Consider the following 24,773-nt stretch of genomic DNA (forward strand, 5'->3'; position numbering starts at 1 on the left):
TAAGCAGTCTGGGTTTTTGTTAGGTCTTGGGCTTCATACATAGACACCACATATTTCAGGCAGTTGAGAGAATTTGATAATGATCATCATTGTTGTACAGCCTATTGTATTATATAGTGTAGCATAACCTACTTGGTTAACTAAGTACAGTACTATGACTATGTGAGTTGATCCCATGAACAATAAATTCACTTGCGCCTTTCTGACTATTTGCTGATATAAGGCCATACATGTATATTAAAAGCTTTATTGTAGACATTTTTATTTTACCCCGAGTTTGAGTTTGTTTCTATAGTGTTATCCCACCTGCCCTAAGTAATATCAAAGAGTTGTTATATACTAAAAACATTCTGGTGTGATATTCATAGGTAGGTCTCACCATGGAGGTATAATAATCTCCATGGACTAGCCAGCCTTTATGTTATTCAGCCTTTCAAATCGAATTAAAGTTACTTAACATCCGTCTGTTGTGCCAACAACAGTTTATAAAAAGCCTAATTTAAATCTGCTATTGAGGGAGTTATTCCCACTACAGTTGAGCTCTGCATTGTTTTGTTGTGTATGTGTATAATAAGGCTTACTGTGCCTATGTATTTGTTTTTTTACTTAATAGGCACTGTCTATTATAGCCTCTTGTACCTAGCAAGTAATATTTATTAGATGAGAGATTCTTTTTCACCATATCTGTATACTGTTGGCTCTCACGCTATCTAAACTTTACGTTAAATAGTAGCTGAATCTAAAATATCAGAAGTTTGGCCTCATAAATGTAATGTTTTATTTTAAGTATCATCCTACCTGCGTTGTATTTTGTTGAAATCATTTTTTTCCTTCCACCTGCATTGGTTTAGAAAATCACTTTTGTCCAAATACTTGGCCTTTTAGGTTTCTGATTGCCAAGGTAGTTCACTCTTAGTTGTATGCAATATTTTGTGCTTTCAAGCAGTTGTGATGTGTTGAAAAGCAGCCCTCTCTTAATTAGGCACCATGACTTCCTTCTCATGACTAAAATCAATTCCCTTAAGTCTTACAAAAAAGAAAAAAAATAAAGAAGAAAACTTATTAAGTGGAATAATGATGTTTGGAAATGAAGACAGATTCATTAAGTTGATTTTCTTGCAATTATTTTTACAGGTTGTTGCAATAGATCCAGATGCTGATGGATTTGGTCGCATTCAGTATTCACTCCCTCTCAACTATGGTGCTCCACCACCGCCAGAATTCTTCATTAAATCAGACACAGGCCAGATCTGTACCACCATGACTCTGGACTATGACGTGTTACCAAGAGCTTATGAGTTCCTTGTGCAAGCTTCTGATGACGGCGGTCTGAGCTCCGTTGCCAGGGTGCAGATATCATTGATAGATGTCAACGATAACAGACCTGTTTTCTACCCAGAATTTTATAGTGGTAAGAAATGCTAAAAAATTGTATTAAGAAATGGCCATCTCACATTTGCATAGTTAATCACAAAATGGACAGAGCAGGATTATTACATTTTTAATATGGATAGAAGGATTAATCCCATCATTTGTATGAGACAACTACAACAACTGACACATTGTACTTCCTATGAATTTTATTCGAATTTCATCATTATAATTAAATTTCATTTATATGTCTCATTGTCAAAAATCATAAAATATACAAGTAAAAGGAATGAGACAAGCTTGCGAAAAAAAGAGGCTCAAGATCCCTGTTGAATGGGTTGCCAATATTCATTTATTTAATTACAATTAAACATAAACATATTTACGGTAGGCTTATACATCTTGTTGGTTATACACTGTAATGTCAGTCAACTACAATTGATAAAAGACATTATGAAACATTAGTCTAATGAAACTCACTGCCGTCTTTGGTCAAAGTGATTCTATGGAGAACGCAATGCCACGATACTTGCACAACTCATCATTTTTAATGTTGACCTATTCAGACGGCCACCAATAATCAGTAGACGGCTTTGCGTCGTCTACAGCTCACATAGAATTGAGTTGGATGGGTGCCCAGTTTTAGATATTATATCGGTCCATAGTACTTTTTGCAAGTTGCTGAAACTGAAAACCCATCTAATGACAGTGCTAAAAATCATTTTGTCCTCTGATTAATAAATACAAGGCAAGAATCACAACGGCATAGATTAGTTGTGTAACTGTTATTTCTATGTAAAATATTTGAATTTATTTTGGTGGTAATTTTATTGCTTTTATTGCAGAGAACAAGAGCGAAAGCACAGCCGTCAACACCAACTTGGTGACAGTCTTTGCCCAGGATGCAGACTCTGGAGATTTTGGCAAAGTAACGTACGCAATAGTTGCTGGAAATGACTTGAAATTGTTTGCTATTGATCAGAACACAGGTAAAAATTAATAAAATGAAATAGATTTACACCTTTTTGTTAAAGTTTTATTTAGTAAAAATTAAAAAAATATAGTTTAAAATGAATTCTGAAGCTTACTGGGTCATGTAAGGAAGGAGTCAACGATAAGATAAAAATAATAAATACGATACTAAAAAAAATTATGAAGTACTAAAAAGTGAACATGAAAACCAACTTCACACCAATGAGACTTAAACTTTGGCTGCAGTGGTAATAGCAAAGGTAATTTTGATGGTTCTTACCATTATGCTAAAGAACCTAACCCTGAGGAGGTCAGTGCATTTTTAGATTCATATTTTTGATTGGACAAAGTTTGAAGAAGATCTGAACATGGAAATTGACCAAAGTGCCGGACAAAAAAAGCCTGGGCAAAAACATAAGAAAACGGGATAGAAAAAGAAAAAATCAAATACTATGGCTTTTTTTTGCAAACGTAAGAAAAGCCAATAAAAATATATTGGATGATAGCCATATAATGTAATTATTTAAATATTTAATTTTAACATCAAATGGTTATTTCCTCAGGGATTTTGAGGTTGAATGGAAGCCTCAATCGTCAACAGAGACCTCTTCACCGTCTTCAAGTGCAAGCCACAGATAGTGGCGGCTTAACATCGCTAAAAAATGCCGAAATCAGTGTAAGTGTGTTAGGGGCAGACGATTCTATTCCCGTCTTTGATATGGCACACTACGAATTTAGCATCTTGGAATCGGCAGATAGATATGACGTCGTTGGGACAGTACATGCTACGAATCAAGACCCAGGTATGTAGGCCTGTGCTCATTTAAGATGAGCCCTTTTTTAGACTATCAAATTTGAAAAAATGAATACTGTATGGCCATATATAGTCATGGTGTGCCTATAAATGGTCATGGTGTGATGTCATCATGATCATATTTTGGCATGACAGATGTTTTTGTCAAATGAAATTAGCTTGGACAGGACTTATTGCGTCTTATTACATTTGTGATTGGATCTTGATAGTAGTTGTTAATAAGGTTGCCAAACTGTCAGTGAGTTTGGAAATTTTCTCAAAAAGGTTCATGAATGTACTTAAGTAGATACTTTTGATGTAGCTCATAATTGCTAACGTTAACTTCTTACATTAAAAATCTAATGCATATAATATGAGCAGATAGCTCGGTGGCCAATTGGAACATTTTAGACTTTAATACGGAATTTAAATTACTTTAAAGTTTAAAGTACCCGTGCAAACTTGATAGATTCATACTAAAAATATTTGTCAGTTTTAACAAAAGGATGACCAGGTTGGAAACAATGGAAGAGTACCTTTTTTTTTACTGCCATATAAATTAAGTATGGTATTCTTGAATCATTATATACTGTATCAACTGAGTCTGTCAGGAACCAGTCTAACCTAGAATAATTGAACCGTGATAATAGCTTTAGTGCACTATATAAGATTTTCCAAATCACATCAACGTTCTTTCATAATAGTTAGATATTTTATTTGTCAAGTTATGAAATGAAAATAGGTTTATGGGGAATTGCTGTTTAAATGTTCTATAATTCACTGCAGGTTAGCAACCTCAATCCTCAAAGGACCCACATACATGCATTAACCTGATATTGTAAACGTAGATCATGAATTAACAAAAATTGAGTTAAAAAAAAAAAAAGCTTGTTTAGCGTCACTGCCCGACAATGATTTTCAAGCGTCTCTCCCTTTTTTTTTTTTGAAAAAAAGTTATGAAAATCGACTGAAAAATGCTGATTATCGACAAAAAACGATCGTTTTTCTTCATCTTGAGCACCGGAAACAAGCTGTTAAGTGCGCCACCAACATCACAAGCGTGTCTTTTTTTTTTTGCATGTAGGTTACATAGTGATTGGCTAAGACCTTGCAATACGATAAACCTACCTGCAGAAAAAAAAATTAATATATTAAAATAAATATCGTACAAACAAATCTGTTTGACGAACGACCAATTTCCTTGGCTTGACAACGTACGTAAAATTTAGTTTCTGTTAATGGCCTTTTTCTGTCAAAGATTTGACTTGTCACCAATGCAGTTTTTGAAATCTATAGGCCTAAGCCTACAGTAGGCCCCTAGCTATAGCCTAGGCTGGCAAAAAAAAAAAAAAACTGTTCTGCCACCTCTGAAATTTTCTGAGGATGTGATGCTACATAAGTATATTTTTTTTGTGCCTTATTCTACAAAATAACATTTGAGCTTTTTTTAAATATAAATATTAATATTATATGAAGTATCCTATAAACTGTTATGTTTTGTAGTTTATAGGGCATTTTCCTTTATAAATATTTTATTTTTAGATTTTAATTATTTTATTTTATATGTTAAATATATAATTGCAATGTATAGGAACAATGGTTGGGGTTGTTTTTTTTTTATTGCATCTCAATTCCAACCTAATTTTGACCTGTTTGGTTTTGATTAGAAAGTGATTGCTGAACCAAAGTCTACTGTAGTTGAATTATTATGCCAAGTGTCCTGAAAAACAGCTGCTAGGTTAAAGGTTATTGCCATAAGCATAGTTGCTATGGTAGTGCATTTTTTATTTTTTAGCTTTTAAAGAAAAATCATTGATTTCCAAGTATAAGACATGCTACTTCAATACCATAGAAACATTTTTTACCAGAATTTGGTATAATTTAATATATCACTTCAATTATTGCTTTGAAAAATAATTGTATTGTATATTGTTGAAATCTATTTTAAAATACCTTGATTTGAAACCATCATTAATTGTTGAATTTGGTGCATTTATATATCACTATGGTTACTAAAAATTGAAGCATAAATTAATTAGGTAAATAGCATGAAAAGTTTTAAATGTATAGAACATTATAGTTATATATTTTAAGAAAATTAATCTTAAAAGTTTTAATTCCAAAACTAGGGCTTCTTAATAGTTGCTGTTGGTTTCAATTCTGATTAGGTGTTATCCAATCTTAATTAGCATTGCTTATTAAGTATGAAATCAATACCATATAATGTTTCCAATTAAAGTGACGACTAATGCCTCTTTATCACCTAAAACTGGCGTCTGAAAAACTAAAAACCATACGGGATGTATTCTGATACTTAAATTATTCTTTGTGGTTATCTTCACAGCTAATCAAGATGTGATTACATACTCCATCTCATCCGGTGATCCAAACTCGTACTTCAGTATGAATCCAACGACGGGGGAAATTACTGTGAACACATTATTGGATTTTGAGAGTGATGAGCAAGTCACGCTTCAAGTTAAGGCTTCAAGTGGAAGCCCGCCCTCTTATGATGACAGCTTTGTTCTCATTACAGTGCTAGATGTTAACGACTACACACCAAGATTCACAAGCAATGAAGTGCAAATTCCCCTGTCGGAATCCACCCCTGTTGATTCCTTTGTCTTCTATGCCTCCGCTAGTGATATCGAGAAAGGTTTAAACGGTGAAGTGCGTTATCGCTTCAATGAAAATCCTGAAGAAACTTTTTATATAGTCCAGGCAACGGGTGAAGTTAAGCTAGCCAAAGCTTTGGACTATAATGTGCGTGATTTGTATGTGTGTAAGATAGAGGCATATGACTTGGGCACGCCATCCCTTAGCTCAGTGTTGACCCTCGAAATCCGCATACTAGACATGAATGATAATGGACCTCGGTTTGAAATTTCTCCATACAACGTTGACATCCCAGAAGATCTAGCAGTAAGCCAGCGCTTCTTACAAGTCTCTGCCACCGATAATGACCGCGGTAGCAATGCCAGGATCACATACTCCATCCGTGCGAGCGATGACGCTGCATACTTTAGCATTTTTCCTGATACAGGGTTCTTGTACACCAAGAGCCCTCTAGATCGAGAGCTCAAAGCTGAATATGTTCTTCAGGTCATTGCCTCCGACAATGGGGTTTTGCCCCAGAATGCAACTGCAACTGTATACGTCCATATCACAGACATTAACGATAACGCACCTCTGATTGAAAGCGAAAGCTTCTACTTTTATGTCACAGAAAACATGGCCATGGATACAGTGATTGGTACGATTGGTGCAGAAGATCGTGATACAGACGATAACTCGCACTTGATTTTCAGCTTACGGGAAACATCAAAGTTCCAGATTAATGCAAATACTGGTAAATAACTCTTTTTTTCTACAATAATGAAGCTTGTAGACAGAATTTTTTAAGAGGGAGTGGTGTGGGGGTGGGAGAGGGTTTTAATTTTTCAGAAAAGGGCACTTCGTGTCCACATTTACTTCATCTCTACCATGGTTTTAATAGATTTTAAGTCTGGTGTAACACCTCATATGTTCAGAAACTTGTAACACGGCTTAATGGGGGTTGTGTGTAAATGAGCTACAGGCTGTATTATTAATGTGTTAAGATAGTGTTTACTTGGGCCTTTGCCATGACTGCTGAATGGCATAATGTCTATTTGATATTAAATCTTTGTTCTTCCAATAAAAATCTGCAAACACCTATTCCACAGAGAGTGTTTAATTGAAAATGTTGTTTGTTTTGTCTTTCTTACAGGAGAAATCACCACAACCAAATCACTTGATCGTGAAGTACTTTCAGCTTACGATTTTATAGTTGTCGTCGCAGACAGAGGTCAGCCTCCTCTCTCCTCACAAGCTGTCGTGCATGTAGTGGTCAACGACTTAAACGACAACCCACCAACATTTTTGAATTCAATGGCGTACACGGCTGAAGTATTAGAAGAACAGCCTGTGGGAACCCCCGTCTTGCGTGTCGTAGCCTCCGATCCAGATAAGGGTACGAATGGTAGCGTGAGGTACAGTCTGATCTCGGGTACGGGTTAGTATCACGTTTGCTGCATTTCATTCCCTTACTTTGCCACCTTCAATGTTCCGCAGTGTGAAGTGTGTCATTTCAATGACATTATTTTCTCTTCCTAAATTCAGATTTTCAATTACTTTGGGGAATTTTCTGTTGACTATGGTTGTTAATTATCTCATTACCTGTAATTAACAGTTCACTTACTTAAAAAGTGAAACATGTTTACAGATTCTTATGTTTTTGTCCCTTTTTTAAATAATTTTGATAGAGTTCATATCTAGATTCACAAAGGTTGCTATTGTACTAAAGAAAAAGTATGCAACCATTTATAATAATTATATTGTTAATGTAAATAGTAAATTGTGTATTTTCTTTTTAAAATTCTAGATCTTTTTTTTGAAAATCATATATTAAACAATTGACCTAGTGAGTAATTACATTACTGTGATTATATGAAATCATAATATACATGTATGGCATCTATTTTTAGTCATACAAATAGATACAAGAAAAAATAACGGTGCTGGTGAACTAATAATAATAATAATAATAATAATAATAATAATGATAATAATAATGATAAATTAAGAAGTTATAGATACTACTCTCACATAAAAGGGGTGTTTCAGCTACTCTAAGCACAGACATTCATGAATATCTATCTTATTTTATAACAAAAAAAAAAGAAGAAATCAATTATTGTAATTGAAGACCAAAGCTCATAAACGCCTTGAAAGCTCATAAACCCCTTGAAAACCCCCCCCCCCCCCCCCCCCACCCCTGTACCAAAAATGACCTTTAATTGGAGGGAGACCTGTATATGGGAAAGATCTAGTCCTCTAAAATTTATGATAATCAGACAATGTCTTTGGAGAGTTACAGTCAATCATTTAGTACATTCATGTGAAAAGTTCTTGCAAATTTAGGAATTCACATTTTAACGAGGTTGTAAATTATGGTTAGACCTTGACAACATAATTACAGAGCTTTAAAAGTTCAGAATAACTTTTTTGCTACTTCTTTCTGTTTCCTTTTAAAAGACAAAAGAAGTTAACCCTTAAATATGCAAAGTGCTTAAAACTATTAAACTTGAAAACATACCAGTGCCAGAATTTATTTAGCTTAATATCCATCAAGGGACATTTCCACGCAAATTGCATTCCCCCAGTTTTGTGTATGAATACCCAATTGGATTGACCAAGGCTGTGGGTGATTCGTCAACCATTATAGCTTTTTAAAAATGTTTAGTGTTATTGTTACTCACTTGTTTTGGTGCTACAAATTACCTATTATAGTCACCTAGCATTAATACTTATGGAAGGTCGCTGATTGTCTTCTTTCTTTTGATGGGTCATCAAAGCTGTCATGATCAAGTGACTGCTCATCTATTTTCCATGGTCAACTCAAGACCAACCCCCAGGCTAGCAGCCCATATAAAAACCTTGTAAGGCTTGTATTATTAATAGGACCGGTAGATGATGATTATTATAAAGAAAATGAAGAATTTTAAGCCATTAGTAATGATTGTTTAGAGTATTAACTTAAAAGGTTTTAATTCAAGGATGGGACTGAATTAATGATTGCCTTAGTTGTGAATTAAGAACTGATTCATTTAATAGTTTTTGAAAACAAAAAGAAAAGATGTATTAGAAAATGGACTTAATCATCTTAAAAAAATCATTACTGGTAAAATGGTTTACAATGTCTGATAATTAAGACGAGACAGACATGGCTGTAATCTTTATATAATTGAAGTTAATTTGAATTTTAATTGTTAAAAGAATGCATTTGTTAGCGAGAACAATTATGTAAAGCATGTCGAATTCAACCATATATTATGAAATAATTAAAGGAATTGTACTTGGCAATTGGTGAATTGTGTTTGCACTTAAAGCCTAGAGGGGCGATGCACAGTTTTCAATCATAGAAAATGTATTATAATTGTCTGACAGAATACGCCAGTGCAAAGATTAAGATTAGTCTAAGGGAAAAATGTGTGCCGTTGAGCCTTGGAATGTTCAAATATCTTATTCTGTTGACAAAGATTGGTGCCAACAATTTAAAGAAATTATAGTTATTTTAAAGTTAACAAACAAAATTGTTTCCTAGTTTTTAATTAGCAAGAAGCTTACAAACTCGCATGATAATAAGATAGTATAATACATACTCCAAGTATCGAAATGCACGCCATTGTGTCAGGATTCAATATTTCGACATTAATTATGTCATCATCATACTAGTATCATTTCGATACTTGGAGTATGTATTATACTATCTTATCTGCGATTTATCAGTGGACCTTTCGGTTTTTTTCACATGATAATATTAGCGATAACAATATAATGAAAAATGTTTTAATAATAACAATATTAAAATAGTGTAACAGTAATAACTTAGCCCTTAAAAACTAATCTTGCTACATAAACTAAGCAGGTTTGGTCTATGAATCCAGAAGCTTACCCACTCTTTGTTCAAATTTTTATTTTTTATGCAGCTGTGATGGCTGATTTCAAGGAAAAAATGTTCAAGTAATAGTATTTCTCATACATAATTGTTCCATTTTGTTCTCAGGAAGCAGAATGTTCCACATCAACCCTACGACTGGTGAGGTTACTACAACCCAAGTTCTTGACAGGGAAGAAGTCTCCCAATACATGATATCAATACTAGCTCAAGATGGTGGTACACCTCCAATGGAATCTACCATTATGGTGCAGGTACAAGTTAAGGATGTCAATGATAATCCACCCCTTGTTGAAAATGAGACGATCACATTGACTGTGATGGAGAATGTACGACCAGGTACCGAGCTTGGGCGGATTAAGGCCACTGATGTCGATGAGGGAGGGACTAGCAAAGTTACTTACTACATTGTTGCGGGAAACGATTTCGGCATTTTTTCAATCAATCGCACCAGCGGCAGTATCTTTAATGTGAAAGAGTTGGATTTTGAGTTCAAGGCGCATCATCATCTTACAATCGAGGTCCATGATAATCAAATCCAGCCACAAAGCACAACAGCTTATGCAAATATCAACGTCGTAGATGAAAACGACAATGCTCCTGTTTTTGCTTCAAATCCAATTGGTTTTGGGGTGGAAGAGAACATCCCTGCTGACCGGACAGTTTGGACATTTTCAGCCACCGATGCGGATTCCGCTGAAAATGGAGTGATACGCTATAGAATTGCAACAACACAGAGTCAATTTAGAATTGGTGCTGAATCTGGAGAGCTGATAACAATTTCTACCATTGATCGAGAGTCCTACCTACAATCCCGGATTACTCTGGTCGTTGTCGCAGAGGATCAAGCTGTGGATCCTGCAGATCGTTTGATGACCTCGGTGACTGTTCAGATTGTCATAGAAGATAAGAATGACAACCGACCTGTGTTCACGTCTAGACCACAAACTTTTGCAATGGAAGATGAACCTATAGGGTATCCTGTGATTCATGTGGTGGCCATTGATAACGATCTTGGTGAGAATGCACGCGTAGTTTACCAGATTACCTCCGGCAATGAAGATGGCAAGTTTCTACTGGATGCTATCACAGGTGCGTGGTGTTACATAATTACATGGTTATCATGCTCACTATTCTATGTTGTATCTTGTATGTTTGGTTTGTTCTCTGAAGTCTTATCTGCCTTTAAACTTTTTTTTAACCTTTTATTTGAGTAGAAAAAGTAATCTTAACCAAAAATTATGTTTAAATTTCAGCCTTTGGTGCCACTTAATATTTTTTTTATACCAAAATAAATAAAAAATAAATAAATATTTGCATAAAGTCGATATAAACAAATTATTTACATATTGCAGGTGTTTTATCAGTGGCTGAATCCCTTGATCGTGAGCACAGGCATGCCTATAGTTTGAACATCACTGCTACAGACAATGGATTACCCCAACTTAGCAGCACGCAAAACCTGACCGTGTTTGTGGAAGATGTGAATGACATGCCCCCGCATTTTGAACCGACCTCCTACATCATGAATGTGTCGGAGAACATGCTACCAGGCACCGTGATTGGTCAGGTGTATGCTACAGATGGTGACACAGGTAAAATTTTTAAATAACAATTCATTATCATCATCAGTATTGACCCACTGCTTGTTTGAAAGCCTGTCTATTGTATTGTAATTCATATAACAGCTTTTTACTTTGGTCACAAAAGCACTTTTTCCTTGGTCTTTGGATACAGAATCCACCCTACCCCTCCTTGGAGATCTTTCCAATTCAGGCATGTAATTCAGCACTAACTAAGTTTATTACAAATCATTTACCTTCTGCCTGCTAACCATTTGTATTTCTGGGTGATGAGTGAGTGTACAAAGTGTCTTCCCTAAGGAAGCTAGGCTGTTTGTCCAGCATCAGTTTTTTACACACAACCTTTCAATTGAAGGCTCAAAGTTGTATTACTGTACCACAAATATATGTCTACCATTACCTACACTTAGTGCTTAACTACAATTATCCATTTCATGATCTTACACATTCACATAGTGGTAGATCAGTGATGTATGACGGTCCTGAATTGCTCCCTTAACACCTTTTGCATATTGCAGAAATACCCTTTGGAAGTTTTAGCCATTTTAATCTCTTTAATTAATTTCACACTTTGTTAGCGATTTTTGGTTGCAGATGGGAAAGGGGAACCACCCTTTTGCCACCACCTGGATTCACCACCTGTGCTTGCTTCCAATACTGAAATTCATTTTTCGTTGTTAGTTCATAAAGTCCTTGCCTTTCCTATCCTCTTTGTGCCTCATGGAACATAAGGCCCAAGATTTCCATCTCAATTTTTTTTTTTGTGACAGGTGAAAATGGAAGATTGACCTACAACATCCCAAGTGGAATTGCTGATGACATGTTTACGGTAGTTGCAGACACAGGAGAATTAAAGACCACTTCTCAATTAGACAGAGAGACAAAGGAAACTTATATTGTTACTGGTAAGTAAAAACAAAGACATTGCTTATGTAAATTTAAGTAGCAGTTTGCGATGGTGACTTTATTATTAATTAATTTTAACACACCTGCTAAAGTCCTACCTGTTGAAACATCCTAGACTTCCCATTACTATAATTGGCTGTGGGAGATATAATAAATTTGAGCTGGGCATTGATAGTGCCTGATGGTCATTTGTTGATGCGATTCTATGGAGGATACAGTGCCACAACGTACACAGTGTATCGTTTTTAATGACGATGCGTTCAGACTCCCAGCATCGTCTAGCACTCACAGGAAGTGGAGTTGGATTCGATGGATGTATGATCGTCGTACAACACAATGAGTGCTCTGTTTTAGAAAGCATTAGTTCAGTGGGCTAAACTGATGGTAGCCACTTTGTGTGCGCTAAGGCATGGAAATTCTTCAGGTACCCAGTTCAATTCTATCAGCTGCTCTCCTACTGGGCTGACATGTAAGTGTGAAAAAGCACATCGTCTTTCAGACTCATATGCAGTACCCTCTTATGAAAGAGTAGATTGTCTCCCTACCCAGTGTAGTGCCACAATCACTAACTGCTTTGTAGGTTTGAAGTGTCGTCCATGGATTATATAACATTTTCATTATTTGTTATAGTGTACGTTCGAGACAATGCTTTTCCAGCGCGGTATGACCTGGCGTCTGTGCTTGTCAACGTTGTGGATGAAAATGATCATCCACCGATGTTTGGTGTTGACACATACCAGCTCGATATTCCTGAGAATCAGCCAGGTACCGTGGTACATACTGTTGCCGCAACTGATAACGACTTTGGCGTGAATGGTGCTCTTGAGTATTCTATCATTGGTGAGTGGAATTAAATTGAATTAATTAAAATTTCAGATCCATTCTTTCATGATTTTCTTTTATTCAAATTTTATAAAGTTTCATGAAAATAAAGTGGGGTCATAGTTCAAGTTAATCACTATTCTTTTTTATTCATTTAGGAGGGAATGTTGATAACAGTTTCAGCATAGATCCGGTTACTGGGCAACTTGCCACTACTGGTGCGTTGGACCGTGAAACCACTGAGCATTTCTCCCTCGTCATACAAGCCAGTGATGGCGCTGATCCTTCGATGACCGCCACGATGGTAATCTCTGTAGATGTTGGAGATCAGAATGACAATGATCCAGTGTTTACATCCCAGTCATATTCGGCTTCTCTTCCTGAGAACACGCCTCAGAACACAACTGTTCTTACGGTACATGCTGTGGATGAGGATTTGGGGGTTAATGCCGCCATTCAGTATTCGTTGGATAACAGTACACAGGGTCTGTTCACTATTGACCCAGATACTGGGATTATTCGCACATCCGGGTAAGTTAAAATGCGTGAAGTAAAATATTACACAAGATAATACAAGATGGTAGATTATCATATAGAAATGCAGACTAGTATATCTGAATCTGGCCAAAATAAATATCAAATGTGCTTCTAGTATTTTGATACTATAACCATTGCTGAATTATTTGGAAACAATTTTATAGTTTGAAACTTGGTATCATATTATAATTTTCAATTTGGAAAATACTATTTACCCAAATTTTTTCAATAGTTAGCATCTAACCTAACTGCAGAGAAAGAAAATGTTTCCTTTATTTTTTTATTAGAAAAACATACGCAAATAAAATGAAGTGTAGCAGATTTAAATTGGTTGTTGTAGCTTGAAGAATATCAAAAATATATAGTATTCATATCCATTGTAAACGGGATAAGAATTGTTAGATTTTATTTCATAAATGATTTCTTTTTTATAAATGATGTTTATTTCTTGTTTTCATAGAACATTTGATTTTGAGGTTCGTCATAGTTTCATATTTGAGGTTAAAGCCACAGATGGTGGTCCGTATGGACCAAGAACTGAAAAAGTTCAGGTGACGGTCGACATCACAGACGTCAATGACAATGCACCAATATTTGAGACTGAACCAATCCTAGCTAATATTACCCAGGATGCCATGCAGAATACTTATGTTACCACGGTGAAGGCTGAGGATAAAGATTCTAATGATAATAGTAGAATAAAATTTAGGTAAGAATTAGGCATGTTTTTTCTTCATCATTAATCTTAAATTAATTCATAAAATTGTTATCATTGTCCATTGCCAAACCTCTTGATCATTGTCTCCTTAACTTTATAATGTTCAATGTTAACATCGTTAAGTGGTGGTTTCGAGAAAAATCGGAATTAAAAAGTAAGACCTATCAATCAATTACCATTTGGTTGCTCTACCAGGTTATAAAGGGACAAATTATTAACATTGTCACCAAATATGTAATCATTATCAGTTTTGTTTTTATCATCACAATCTTTACTGTAACTGTATGCTCACAATCATCACGTGATTTATAATATTTTGATAAAAATATTGCATTAAAATGCATGATAAGGATTTTTCTTTCTTCTTTCCACAACAGCATTGATGAGGATAATATTCAGTATTTTACAATTGATGAAGACTCAGGGGTGATCACGGTTAACAGCCAACTGTCACCATCCATTCCTCTTTATCGCTTTGAAGTAATTGCTACTGATCAGGGAACACCTCCCCTCACAAACAGTGGTAAGTAGTACAAACACAAGAAAATAAATGAACTTTATATAACATGGTCTTCATTGCACCAATGTAATTGATAACATACCAAGTGTCAAATATTTTTTATAAAATACTTGGTTAGTGAGATATGATAGTTACAAATGATCCCAGCTTGCCACTCCCCTGAAGTGTACCGTATCTGTTTAATAGGCCAAATAAAAAAATTACAGTTTGCCGTCTCCTTGTGCATCCATTTTCTCTGCTTACCAATTTGTTTTTTTGTTTTTAATTTCCTTTATTTTACGAAATGTACGAAAATCTCACATCAGTAAAATTCCTCTCTCTGTTGTTAGTGTTTGGGGATACATATGGTATGAATCATGTCTAGTGCTTCTTTTATTTGCTTTCAATGTGTCTTACTTGGTAAAAGTGAGAAATTAGTAACTGTTTCCCAGCGATCATCTTGGATTTACCATCTCGGCCTTTAGACCATTAACATAACAGATGATCTCAATTCCCAAATTCTCATTAAGATTGTTGCAGAGCATTGATGATAACATATGATTAGTTTTGCTGGATATGTTTAATATGATTATGTTTTTAACCTGTACAGTGGTTGTGGAGGTGAGGGTTGGAAATGCAGCCATCTCGTCTTTGAACTTTGATGCTCTTGAATATGAAGCAAGTATTCCAGAGGATGCACGGTACAACACGCCAGTGCAAACAGTTCGTGCCGAGCATTCGGACAAAAACAACAACTCACCGATCATGTACTCCATCATACGAGGCAATGACGATGGTGCCTTTTTCATTAATGAGAATTCAGGTAAGCAGTTTCCATGGTGTTGTCATCCATAAAAATTTCACCTTTATTTTTTGAGCAAGATCAAATTTAAAGGCTTGCGTATGAGGTTAGCATAGCGGAAGGGGGAGGGGGTGAGGGTGGGGTGAGGATACCCTTTTATTATACAGTTATTTTTATTTTGGTTTCTTTTTTAATATAGCTATATATTACATAATACTGTGTGTAATAATGTTGAATGCTCAGCTAACTGTTGGTAGCCACTGTGTTGTAGAAATCTCTTGGTCCTCAGTTCATTTCCCATGTCTGCTTTCCTTGTGTTTTGGCTGATGGGCTGAAATTTAAGTTTTAAAACCGTGCCGTCATTTTTCGGATGAGACAATTAAGCCATTGGTCCTGTGTACAAAATGCTCATGTGCATTTTAAAGAATGCAGGTATATAATCTTTGGAAAAGCATTGGGGATTATCTCCCATTGTACTGCCAAATTCACTACCAGAAGGACCCCACTGGAAATAAGTCTTCGAAATTTTGTGGGTTGTCCTTGATGTGTGTCACACCAATAATGTCCAATCCAAGAATGACAATTTCTGGAGTGTATACCAACTTCATATAACTGATCAGTGTTTAGAAAGTATTTGAAAAAATAGAACTATATCACTTGTGGCCATGCTTGTCTTTACTGTCTTCGAAGTCTAAGAAGTTAATAATGGGATCACTCCATTTTTTGCAGAACCACCAAACCGTTCATCTCAAAACAATTTCATAAGGTGGTACATTTATGTTTAACCCATCCTACTTTACTACATATCTGTGTGGAATTGTCACTTAAAAAAATGTCTTGATATATTTTGCCTACAGGTGCCATAACTGTTGCACAAGAAAATGTCTTGGACTATGAGACAACAGCTAATGTCCAACTGCTTGTGCAAGCTAAGTCAGAGTCCGGGGGAACAGTACCAGCGCAAGGTTATGCCAAAGTTAATATTCACCTACAAGACTCAAACGACAACAGTCCAAAGTTTGGACAGGAGCGATACGCTACAACGGTTTTCGAAGGCAGTAATGAAAACTATTATGTGGTGAAGGTAAGTGTTGAATGATGTGGACATTGGAAGTGTTATTATATTATTATAAATTTTATTTCCAATCTAGTTATCTTCAGTATGCTCTTGTCTTTACATAAAGGTAAGTTTACAGGGAAATGTGATTAAAATGGCCCCCTCTATATATATATATAGTGACATAGAAAGGATTTTCAATTGATGTGGATATTCTACTCAATACTCAAACACTTTGAATATTGTTGCACCAATCCCTAATTGTAGTGCCATGGAGCATTCCTTATGATTTGCTGAGGCAAGAGTTTTGAACCAAATACTTCATAATCAAGAATCTACAAATATAAACAGTTTTAAGACCAAACTCAATAATATATATATTTTTAAATTTGATTTTTAAAATCATTTAACTATTTTACTGTAATGTAACATTGTTGTTTAAATTAAAATTAAATGTTGATTGTTATACATTTTTATTGTAAAATAATGTATATTATTAAGTATGTGACTTATTTGTTACTTAAAAGTCTAATATTTTCTGTATAAATTTAATTATACTGAATGTGAGAGTAGCATTGTTTAATGGTATTTTATTGTGCAGGGCCATTTGAAAAAAAAAGTTTTAACATCAGCCTGAAAATGTATCCTGGATTTAAATAAATAAATAAAATACAAAATTTAAGCAAGAAAACTAGACTTATACATATATAAATTTGTCTTGACTTTTGACCTTAGGTATCGGCAACTGACGATGATACTGGAAGTAACGCTCAGATTACTTACCGGTTCGCCAACACAGGACAAAGCGACCACTTTCGAATCGACCCCCTGACCGGCATTATTACAACAAATGTTCAATTAGATCGCGAGGTTGAAGAACAGTACAAGCTTACATTGGAGGCAGTCGATGGAGGCACTCCACCAAATACCGGAAGTGCCACAATCAAGATTAGCATCAATGATAAGAATGACAATGCCCCTTACCTGCCTATCATCCAACCAGTGTCAATCAATGAAGGTACTGATATATAGTTTATATATATCATAATATTTGTTTTGTTGATTTAATTATGAGAAGTTTTATGATAGTGTCTTCCCGATACCAAATTCGTCTTAAGATTTACAGTAATATGATTCAAATACCAGAACAATAATTAAATAAAAACTTCCAATGTATCTAGTTTAATATAATACATTGTTGCCTAAATATTTAGTGTTATTAAGTAATTATCAACAATTAATAATGTTTTTTTGAAGTTGTATCTACTGTACGATATCGTTATTGTCTCTAAATTTTTCTATATTTTTGACTGGTGATAGTACATCTTTAATAGTAATAATGTAATGGATTGACAATGATAATATCAGTGGTATATAATATGGTCAAACACTTTTTTCTCCGGTACAGGTGCAAAAGTTGGTACAGTTGTCTACCACGTCCAAGCTAATGATGCAGACAAGGATCCAACTCTGACCTATGACATTGTAGATGGGAACATCAACTCTGAATTTCAAATCGATCGTTTTAGTGGTACAGTCACGTTGAATGCTCCGTTAAATCGTGAAGAACGAGAACAATACCGACTTAAGATAAGTGTGTTTGACGGAGTTGAGACGGCTGAGAGAGATATGGTCGTAAACGTGTTGGACGAGAATGACAATGCACCTGTTTTTAGTGAGCAATCGTATGAGGTAAGTTCTATTGGCGCTTTGGTCTATTGCAGTGGCTCTCAAATATGGGTCGCGACCTAAATTTGGGTGATGAAACTAAAGCCCTAGGCAGACTATCAAATTTTATTTGACAAAAACATGTGACATGCCTAAATATGGTCATGATGACATCACATGACCTCACAAAGGCACATCATGACTATATATGGGCATTCAACGGTTTTTTGTCAAAGAATATTTGATAATTTGGACAGAATAACCTATTTTGAGTATCTGTTTTGTAAAATCTTGCGAAGTGGGTTACAGTAAATTGCATGGACATGTATTTGGGTTATCTGCAGGGGTGTAGGCTGGTTTCGGCCTCGGGGTAGGAGGTGCAAAAAATAAGAATGTGGAACTAAATCCCAGAATGCGGAATCAAATCCCTATTGCAATGAAAACTTAATGGTTTTGTAGTATTTTAACCCACTTAATGGAAATAATTTACTTCTTTTCTGCCCCTCTCCCACTTGCCGCTTCTGTCTACGCTTATTCATCTGCCAATAAGTTTGATTACTGAGGATCTATTGGAAAGGTACCTTGTTATGTAGTAATATTATTGCTCTACCTCAGTTTTTAATAGTTTCCAAACACAATATCATGAAATACCCTGCTGTTATAATACAATGATTGCTTATTCCGAAACGCTGTATTTGATGTACTAAACAAAATATTAAGATATTTTTTTAAAATAATTTATTCAAGGTTACCATACCTGAGTTGACCCCGCCAGGTTATGCAATCGAGACAGTAAATGCCACAGATATGGATGAGGGTACGAATTCTCAAATTGTATACAGCATGGGAGTAGCACCCATTCTAGGCTTCTATGTCGACCCAATAACAGGTAAGTCATACTTTATAGACGACAGGCCACCAAAATGTGTATTATGTGCTGTAGTTGTAAGGGCTATATACTGGAAGCCAGTCCCCTACTCTTCTTTTCGATTGGTGTACTTACTAGACACTGAGATTGTGCATTGTAACTTGCATTGCAGCACACTTCTCCTTTCTAGTCAAATGCAAGGAGAGCAGCAATGTAATTAAAGACAAGAGAGCTAAAGCTTGACTACATGAGCTATGGCAACAGGAATTATTATTATTATGATTATTATTATTGTTATAATTATTATTATTAATCGCATGGAAGTTATTCTCTAACTCTGTCATGATAATAAGAAAAAATAAAAACAAAAACTAAACTACAACTCTGAAAGGTAACTTACACTCTTTTTCTTATTATTATTATTGTTATTATTATTTGTATTTTCTCGGTTGGCCTATATTATTTCTGTGTAAGGGGCAATGTGCGCTATATAAATATAACATTATTATTATTATTATTATTATTATTATTATTATTATTATTATTATTATTATTATTATTTTTATTAATTATTATTATTATTATAATTATTATTATTATTGTTATTATTATTATTATTATTATTGTTATTATTATTATTATTAACCTGAATATAGACTATAAGGGGATATAAAGATTAAGACATGAAAGTTTACCAAAAATAATATTATTGATAATAAATCCATACTGAGGAATCATTTTGAAGTTTAATTAACTTAATTAAACATACAAAATGTTAATACTTTTATTATCTTAATAAAGCAATTAATAAATGTATATAGGGTGCATAATAAAATTACATGTGCAATTCTTTGATGTCATTGTAAATAATGTAAGTCATTCTCAAACTAAAGGTCGCAACCCAAATTAACGGGTTGTGAGAATCTTTAGTACTTTTGAAAAATGGGATTTATGTCCTGCTAAAATTTGTAGTAAAGAGAGCGCCATCATTAACAAAATTGTGCTTAAGTCTTTTTTACCAATTAATGACCCATTTTGAGTATCCTTTTTTTTTTTAAGTACCAGGGAGTTGGGTAGTGGAAAATAATCTTGAGGTTTGTTTAGATCATCGGCAAGTTTGAAAAGCACAAAACATTGTGTACGAGACTGAACATTGTTTTATATCTTTTATAGGAACCATATATACCAACCAAACAATTGATTACAACCCTTCTCAACCAGTTATTCAACTGGTTATAACAGCAACTGATCATGGAAACCCTCCTCTTTCGGCTGTCGTTGCAGTCAGGATACAGGTTACAGATGTTAATAATAATTCGCCAAATTTTGAGCAAAATTTGTACGAGGGATCTGTGATGGAAAATGCTCCAATTGGTTCAGACGTCCTAGCTGTACATGCCGAAGACAGTGATCCATCCTACGACAACAACAACATATTCTACAGCATTATTTCGGGAAATGAAGAAAATGCGTTTCGTGTCGATGGTAACAGTGGTGATATAACTGTGTTGGGCTTACTTGATCGTGAGCAAAAGAGCGTTTATACCCTGGTTGTACTTGCCACAGATCGCGGTAGTCCACAGCGAAATTCAACTGCCGAAGTAGTTATTACGATTACTGATGTTAATGATCACAGTCCAGTGTTTGAATCTGCCGTATACCGCGGTAATGTTAGCGAAGCGGCAGATATTGGCACGTCTGTTCTTGAAGTGCGTGCCACCGATGCAGATGAAGATGCAAAGATACGTTATGAAATCATATCTGGTAACGATAAAGACTTGTTTAAAATTGATATAAGAAGTGGTGTGATATCTGTTAAGAGTATACTAGACCATGACGTTCAAAATCCGCAAGTTGTTTTATCAGTACAGGCTTCTGATGACCTGCAATTAAGTGAGGTTAACGTAATTATTGAAATCTTGGACGAGAATGATAACAAACCATATTTTCCATCTCTTATGTATATCGAAAGTGTGAAGGAGAACCAGCCAGTTGGCACATCTGTCTTCACAGCTCAGGCTGAGGATAAGGATACTGGGATTTATGGAAGTTTAACGTATTCAATACAGGGTGGTGATGGCCAAGATTTCTTCAGTATTGATCCGAACACAGGTGAGGTCACAACACTGGTTGAGTTTGATTATGAAGACACTGATGTTTATCGAATCCATATCCTTGCAACAGACTATGGTGGGGAGAAGAAAGCTGTTCAAGCTCAGGTAGACATAAAGAGCGTTGATGAATTTCAACCAGTATTCTCAGTGTTGGAGTATCAGTTTGATGTGCCAAGTGATGCCGCAAAGGGAACCTCTGTTGGTACTGTACATGCCACTGACCAAGACAAAGGTGAAGATGGCGTGGTTCGTTACTCTTTTGAAAACTTTGAAGAATACTTTGTCATTAATGAAACAACTGGTGTGATATCTGTTAGTAAGAATATGAGTGAGGCTCGTAAAAAGCGCTCTGCAAACGCAAAGAAAAGAAAAATTCGCGAAGCTCCAGTACAAGAGGCAATTCTTGTGAGAGCAAGCACCGGGCGACCGGACTCATTAGAAGCAAGAGCAACAGTAACAGTGGTTGTAGAACCTGCTACGCATATTGGCACAGGTAGTAATCTCAATCTCATCCTGGCCATCACTCTACCTTTAATTGTCATTGTTCTGATAATCCTAGTTATTCTTCTGTATCTACTGTTGAAGCGTCGAAATGGGCAACAGAAACCAAACAATACCTACGCACAAGGTAGATACTCCCCACCGACTTACGACTCAAGTACCTTTGACAGAGTTGATATGTCGCACGGTATTATGGCTAATGGTGCAATACCAATCAGCCCAGCAGACATGCATCGTATTGGAAATCTGTACGCAATGCGCGGTGCAAACAGCTCCATGGAAGTAGGCCACTTAACGCGTACTGATATTTCAGATCAGTCGAACTCCGCCTCTAGTGGACGGGGCTCTACCACTGTGGAAGACGAGGAGATCCGCAAGATTAACGAGGGCTCTAGAAAGTCTGACCACTCGTCAAATCAGCGTGATAAAGTAATAGACTCTGGAATTCAACACGATCACGAAGACAATGGATCTGTCTTGGACGATAATGATATTTTACAAAATGGTAAAGTCATAAATGGTTTCCTTAGCAGTAAAAGTGTTGAGAGTATGCATGTATTTGGAGAGGAAGGTGGAGGAGAAGCAGGAGGCGGAGTTGATATCGGAAATATTATTTATGCTAAGCTTGATGAGGTGGGTGCGGAAGAGGACGATGCTGTCATGGATGGCACAAGATCATTTGGGTTTGATGATCACGGCCAGCCCTCCATGGCAGGCTCGTTGAGCTCAATTGTCAACAGCGATGAAGAGTTCTCTGGCAGCTACAATTGGGATTACTTACTCGATTGGGGGCCACAATTCCAACCATTAGCACATGTCTTTGCAGAAATAGCCAAACTCAAAGATGATAGTGTTGCAAGGAGACAGATAGAGCAACGTCCACCTCAACAGAAATCAGCATTTCAACCTAAACTCAAAACACATCCTCCTCCATTAATCACATCAATTGCGCAAGGACCATTTAAACCAGTTGTGCCTAGTAGTTCATCTCGTACAAGAGACTCCTCACCACGCTCTCCAATATCACACGAAAATATATTTCAGTCATTGGCTGTTTCCCCAGACCTTTCACCGTCACTGTCACCTCTGGCTCCTGGATCACCATCCATCTCCCCTCTTGTGACATCAACTGGGTTGAGTTCATTGCAAACAAACTCGGGGCAAGTGACACCTCAAAGGATGAATAATCGTGGACATTATTCCGTCAAATTACCCCCTCTGGGTAGTGGTAATCAAGAAGAATTCCAGATTTGAACATTGCCTTGTATATTTATGCATATACTGTATTATGAATTTATGCTTATTTATTGAAAACGTTTTTGAATTGTATTCCTGCCTGTTAAACCATATTCAAGCCTAGTGAGATAAAATTATATAAAAACATATAGTATTTTTATTGGTAATATTGTTATTTAGTCTATACAGTATGTGTATTAATTAGTCTCACTTGATTACCTTAATTAATGAAGTCTGTTTACTAATTATTATTAATTTAGGTGTAGGTAGTATTTTAGGTTATGATACAGCATTAGGTAATGTTTATCAACATTGCCTGATGTTAGTGTGAAGTGTGTAAATCGCTGCATGGATCACTCAAGCCAAGTTTTCTTACAATAATGCTTCCTCCCTTGAGCATTATGGGAAGCAAATGATGTGATTAAATTATATGTCTTTATACTTTTATAAACTGTATAATGTTTTCTCTAAATATGATATTGTACATATTAGATAGATAATGTATATTGTTCGTAATTTTTTTATTGCAAAGATTTTGCTGTAAAACATCAAAAAGCTCATTAACTTAATACTTTATGAGCATAATATGAAACCAATTATATGAACTTAACATAATTTCATATAATTATTTTCTGTATGTAAAATTAATTTTCATTTTTAAAGGAAAACTACATCCTAGATGTTGTCTTTATGATAATTGTTTTAATTACAATATTTCTGGGACTTAATTTTCTCCTCAGAGACCATTGTTTTAATGTGTTGTGGGCTAGCTTTGCTTGACATTAAGAAGTACTTAATTTTATACCAAATGTTTCCAAATAAATTTTCCACTGTGACGTCTTCAATAAACTTAAATTTTGAATATTTAATTTGTACAACAAAGATTTATATATTGTGCTCTGGACATTTCTTCAAACATCCTCTTATAGAAATCATTTTTTTTTGTTAATAAAATGAAAAATACAGTGTTTATATATGAGATACAGTCTTTCCTATTTCTAGATGCAAAATATTGGAGTTAAAGCCTCCAAAAAAAATCACAAATTTTACACATTGGTGGATCCAGGGCGCTCTTTGCCAGCAGCAGCCAAAAAACCACTACCCAAGTGGGAAATTTTTTTAGATAAGTGATTAAAATGTCTAATCCTTCCAAGGGGAATGAAGCCCTCTGGAGTTCTGCTGTAAGGGAACACCACAAACCCCTCCTCTCCGACCATAGGTTCCACACCCTTTGAAACATGTCTTCAATTTCCACTTGCATCCCCAGGAAAAACAATCCTGGCTGGTACGTCTATTGTAATTTACCATTATCATTAATTAGTTAATCATGACTGGACATAAAACATTGAAGTGAGAAATTTTAAATCTGTTTTGTACTAAATGTATTGTTTAAGTTAAATTTCTAATATTGCCTAAATTTGTTATTGAATTTATGAATAATTGTTGAAAAATGTTACTTCCAACCAATTAAATTGTCTGTTGTATAGTAATATCTATATTTAAAAATGTTTAGTACCAATTTATTGTTGTTTAATCATACCGTACTATTCAGATGTAAAAAATATGATTTAAAATTATGCGGCATGATTATGTTTTATTTGGATCAGTCCATTTATTTTGTAGGGTAGACCTACTATAGTCTTCGTAGATTATGTTACGGAACTAGTTGGAGCTAGTTACAGCTTCTATGATTAGTCCTACATACACGTCTATGAAAACCTTGTATGTAAATCTATTTGTTACTTCCAGCCATGCAAACGTTGGATTAATAGACTTTTCCAGGGAATTTGATGATATTCCACTTATTGATTCCATAGCATGTAAATTTATCAATGCTGTTTCTGTAAA

The 24,773-nt window shown here is 35.2% G+C and overlaps 1 protein-coding gene across 2 annotated transcripts; it reads left to right on the forward strand.

The window, feature by feature from the left end:
- Positions 1-1,059: 1,059 nt before the first annotated feature.
- Positions 1,060-23,902, forward strand: LOC117119233 (protocadherin-23-like). 2 transcript variants are annotated; one of them, XM_033264041.1, is made up of 18 exons: positions 1,060-1,411; positions 2,217-2,360; positions 2,907-3,146; positions 5,481-6,485; positions 6,885-7,169; positions 9,723-10,706; positions 10,970-11,209; positions 11,968-12,102; positions 12,734-12,943; positions 13,084-13,456; positions 13,923-14,171; positions 14,558-14,703; positions 15,290-15,502; positions 16,339-16,565; positions 17,274-17,556; positions 17,947-18,230; positions 18,954-19,095; positions 20,248-23,902. In XM_033264041.1, the coding sequence occupies exons 1-18, from the start codon at positions 1,075-1,077 to the stop codon at positions 22,941-22,943; spliced, it is 8,193 nt and encodes a 2,730-aa protein (XP_033119932.1). In that variant the 5' UTR covers positions 1,060-1,074; the 3' UTR covers positions 22,944-23,902. The 2 variants fall into 2 exon arrangements, with proteins under 2 accessions (XP_033119932.1, XP_033119933.1); XM_033264042.1 differs by having other exon boundaries at positions 6,885-7,163.
- The last annotated feature ends 871 nt before the right edge of the window (positions 23,903-24,773 follow it).

Source organism: Anneissia japonica, unplaced genomic scaffold (genome assembly GCF_011630105.1).
Source record: "Anneissia japonica isolate Jap-2015-1 unplaced genomic scaffold, ASM1163010v1 scaffold2692_len624387_cov171, whole genome shotgun sequence".
Classification (NCBI taxonomy): Eukaryota; Metazoa; Echinodermata; class Crinoidea; order Comatulida; family Comatulidae; genus Anneissia; species Anneissia japonica.

Excerpts from the sequence above, each read along its gene's own strand:
- LOC117119233 (XM_033264041.1), top strand. The coding sequence starts at position 1,075 with ATGATGTTTGGAAATGAAGACAGATTCATTAAGTTGATTTTCTTGCAA. Across the intron at positions 11,210-11,967 it reads TGCTACAGATGGTGACACAG|GTGAAAATGGAAGATTGACC; the intron begins GTAAAATTTTTA and ends TTTTTGTGACAG. Across the intron at positions 16,566-17,273 it reads AAAACTATTATGTGGTGAAG|GTATCGGCAACTGACGATGA; the intron begins GTAAGTGTTGAA and ends TTTTGACCTTAG.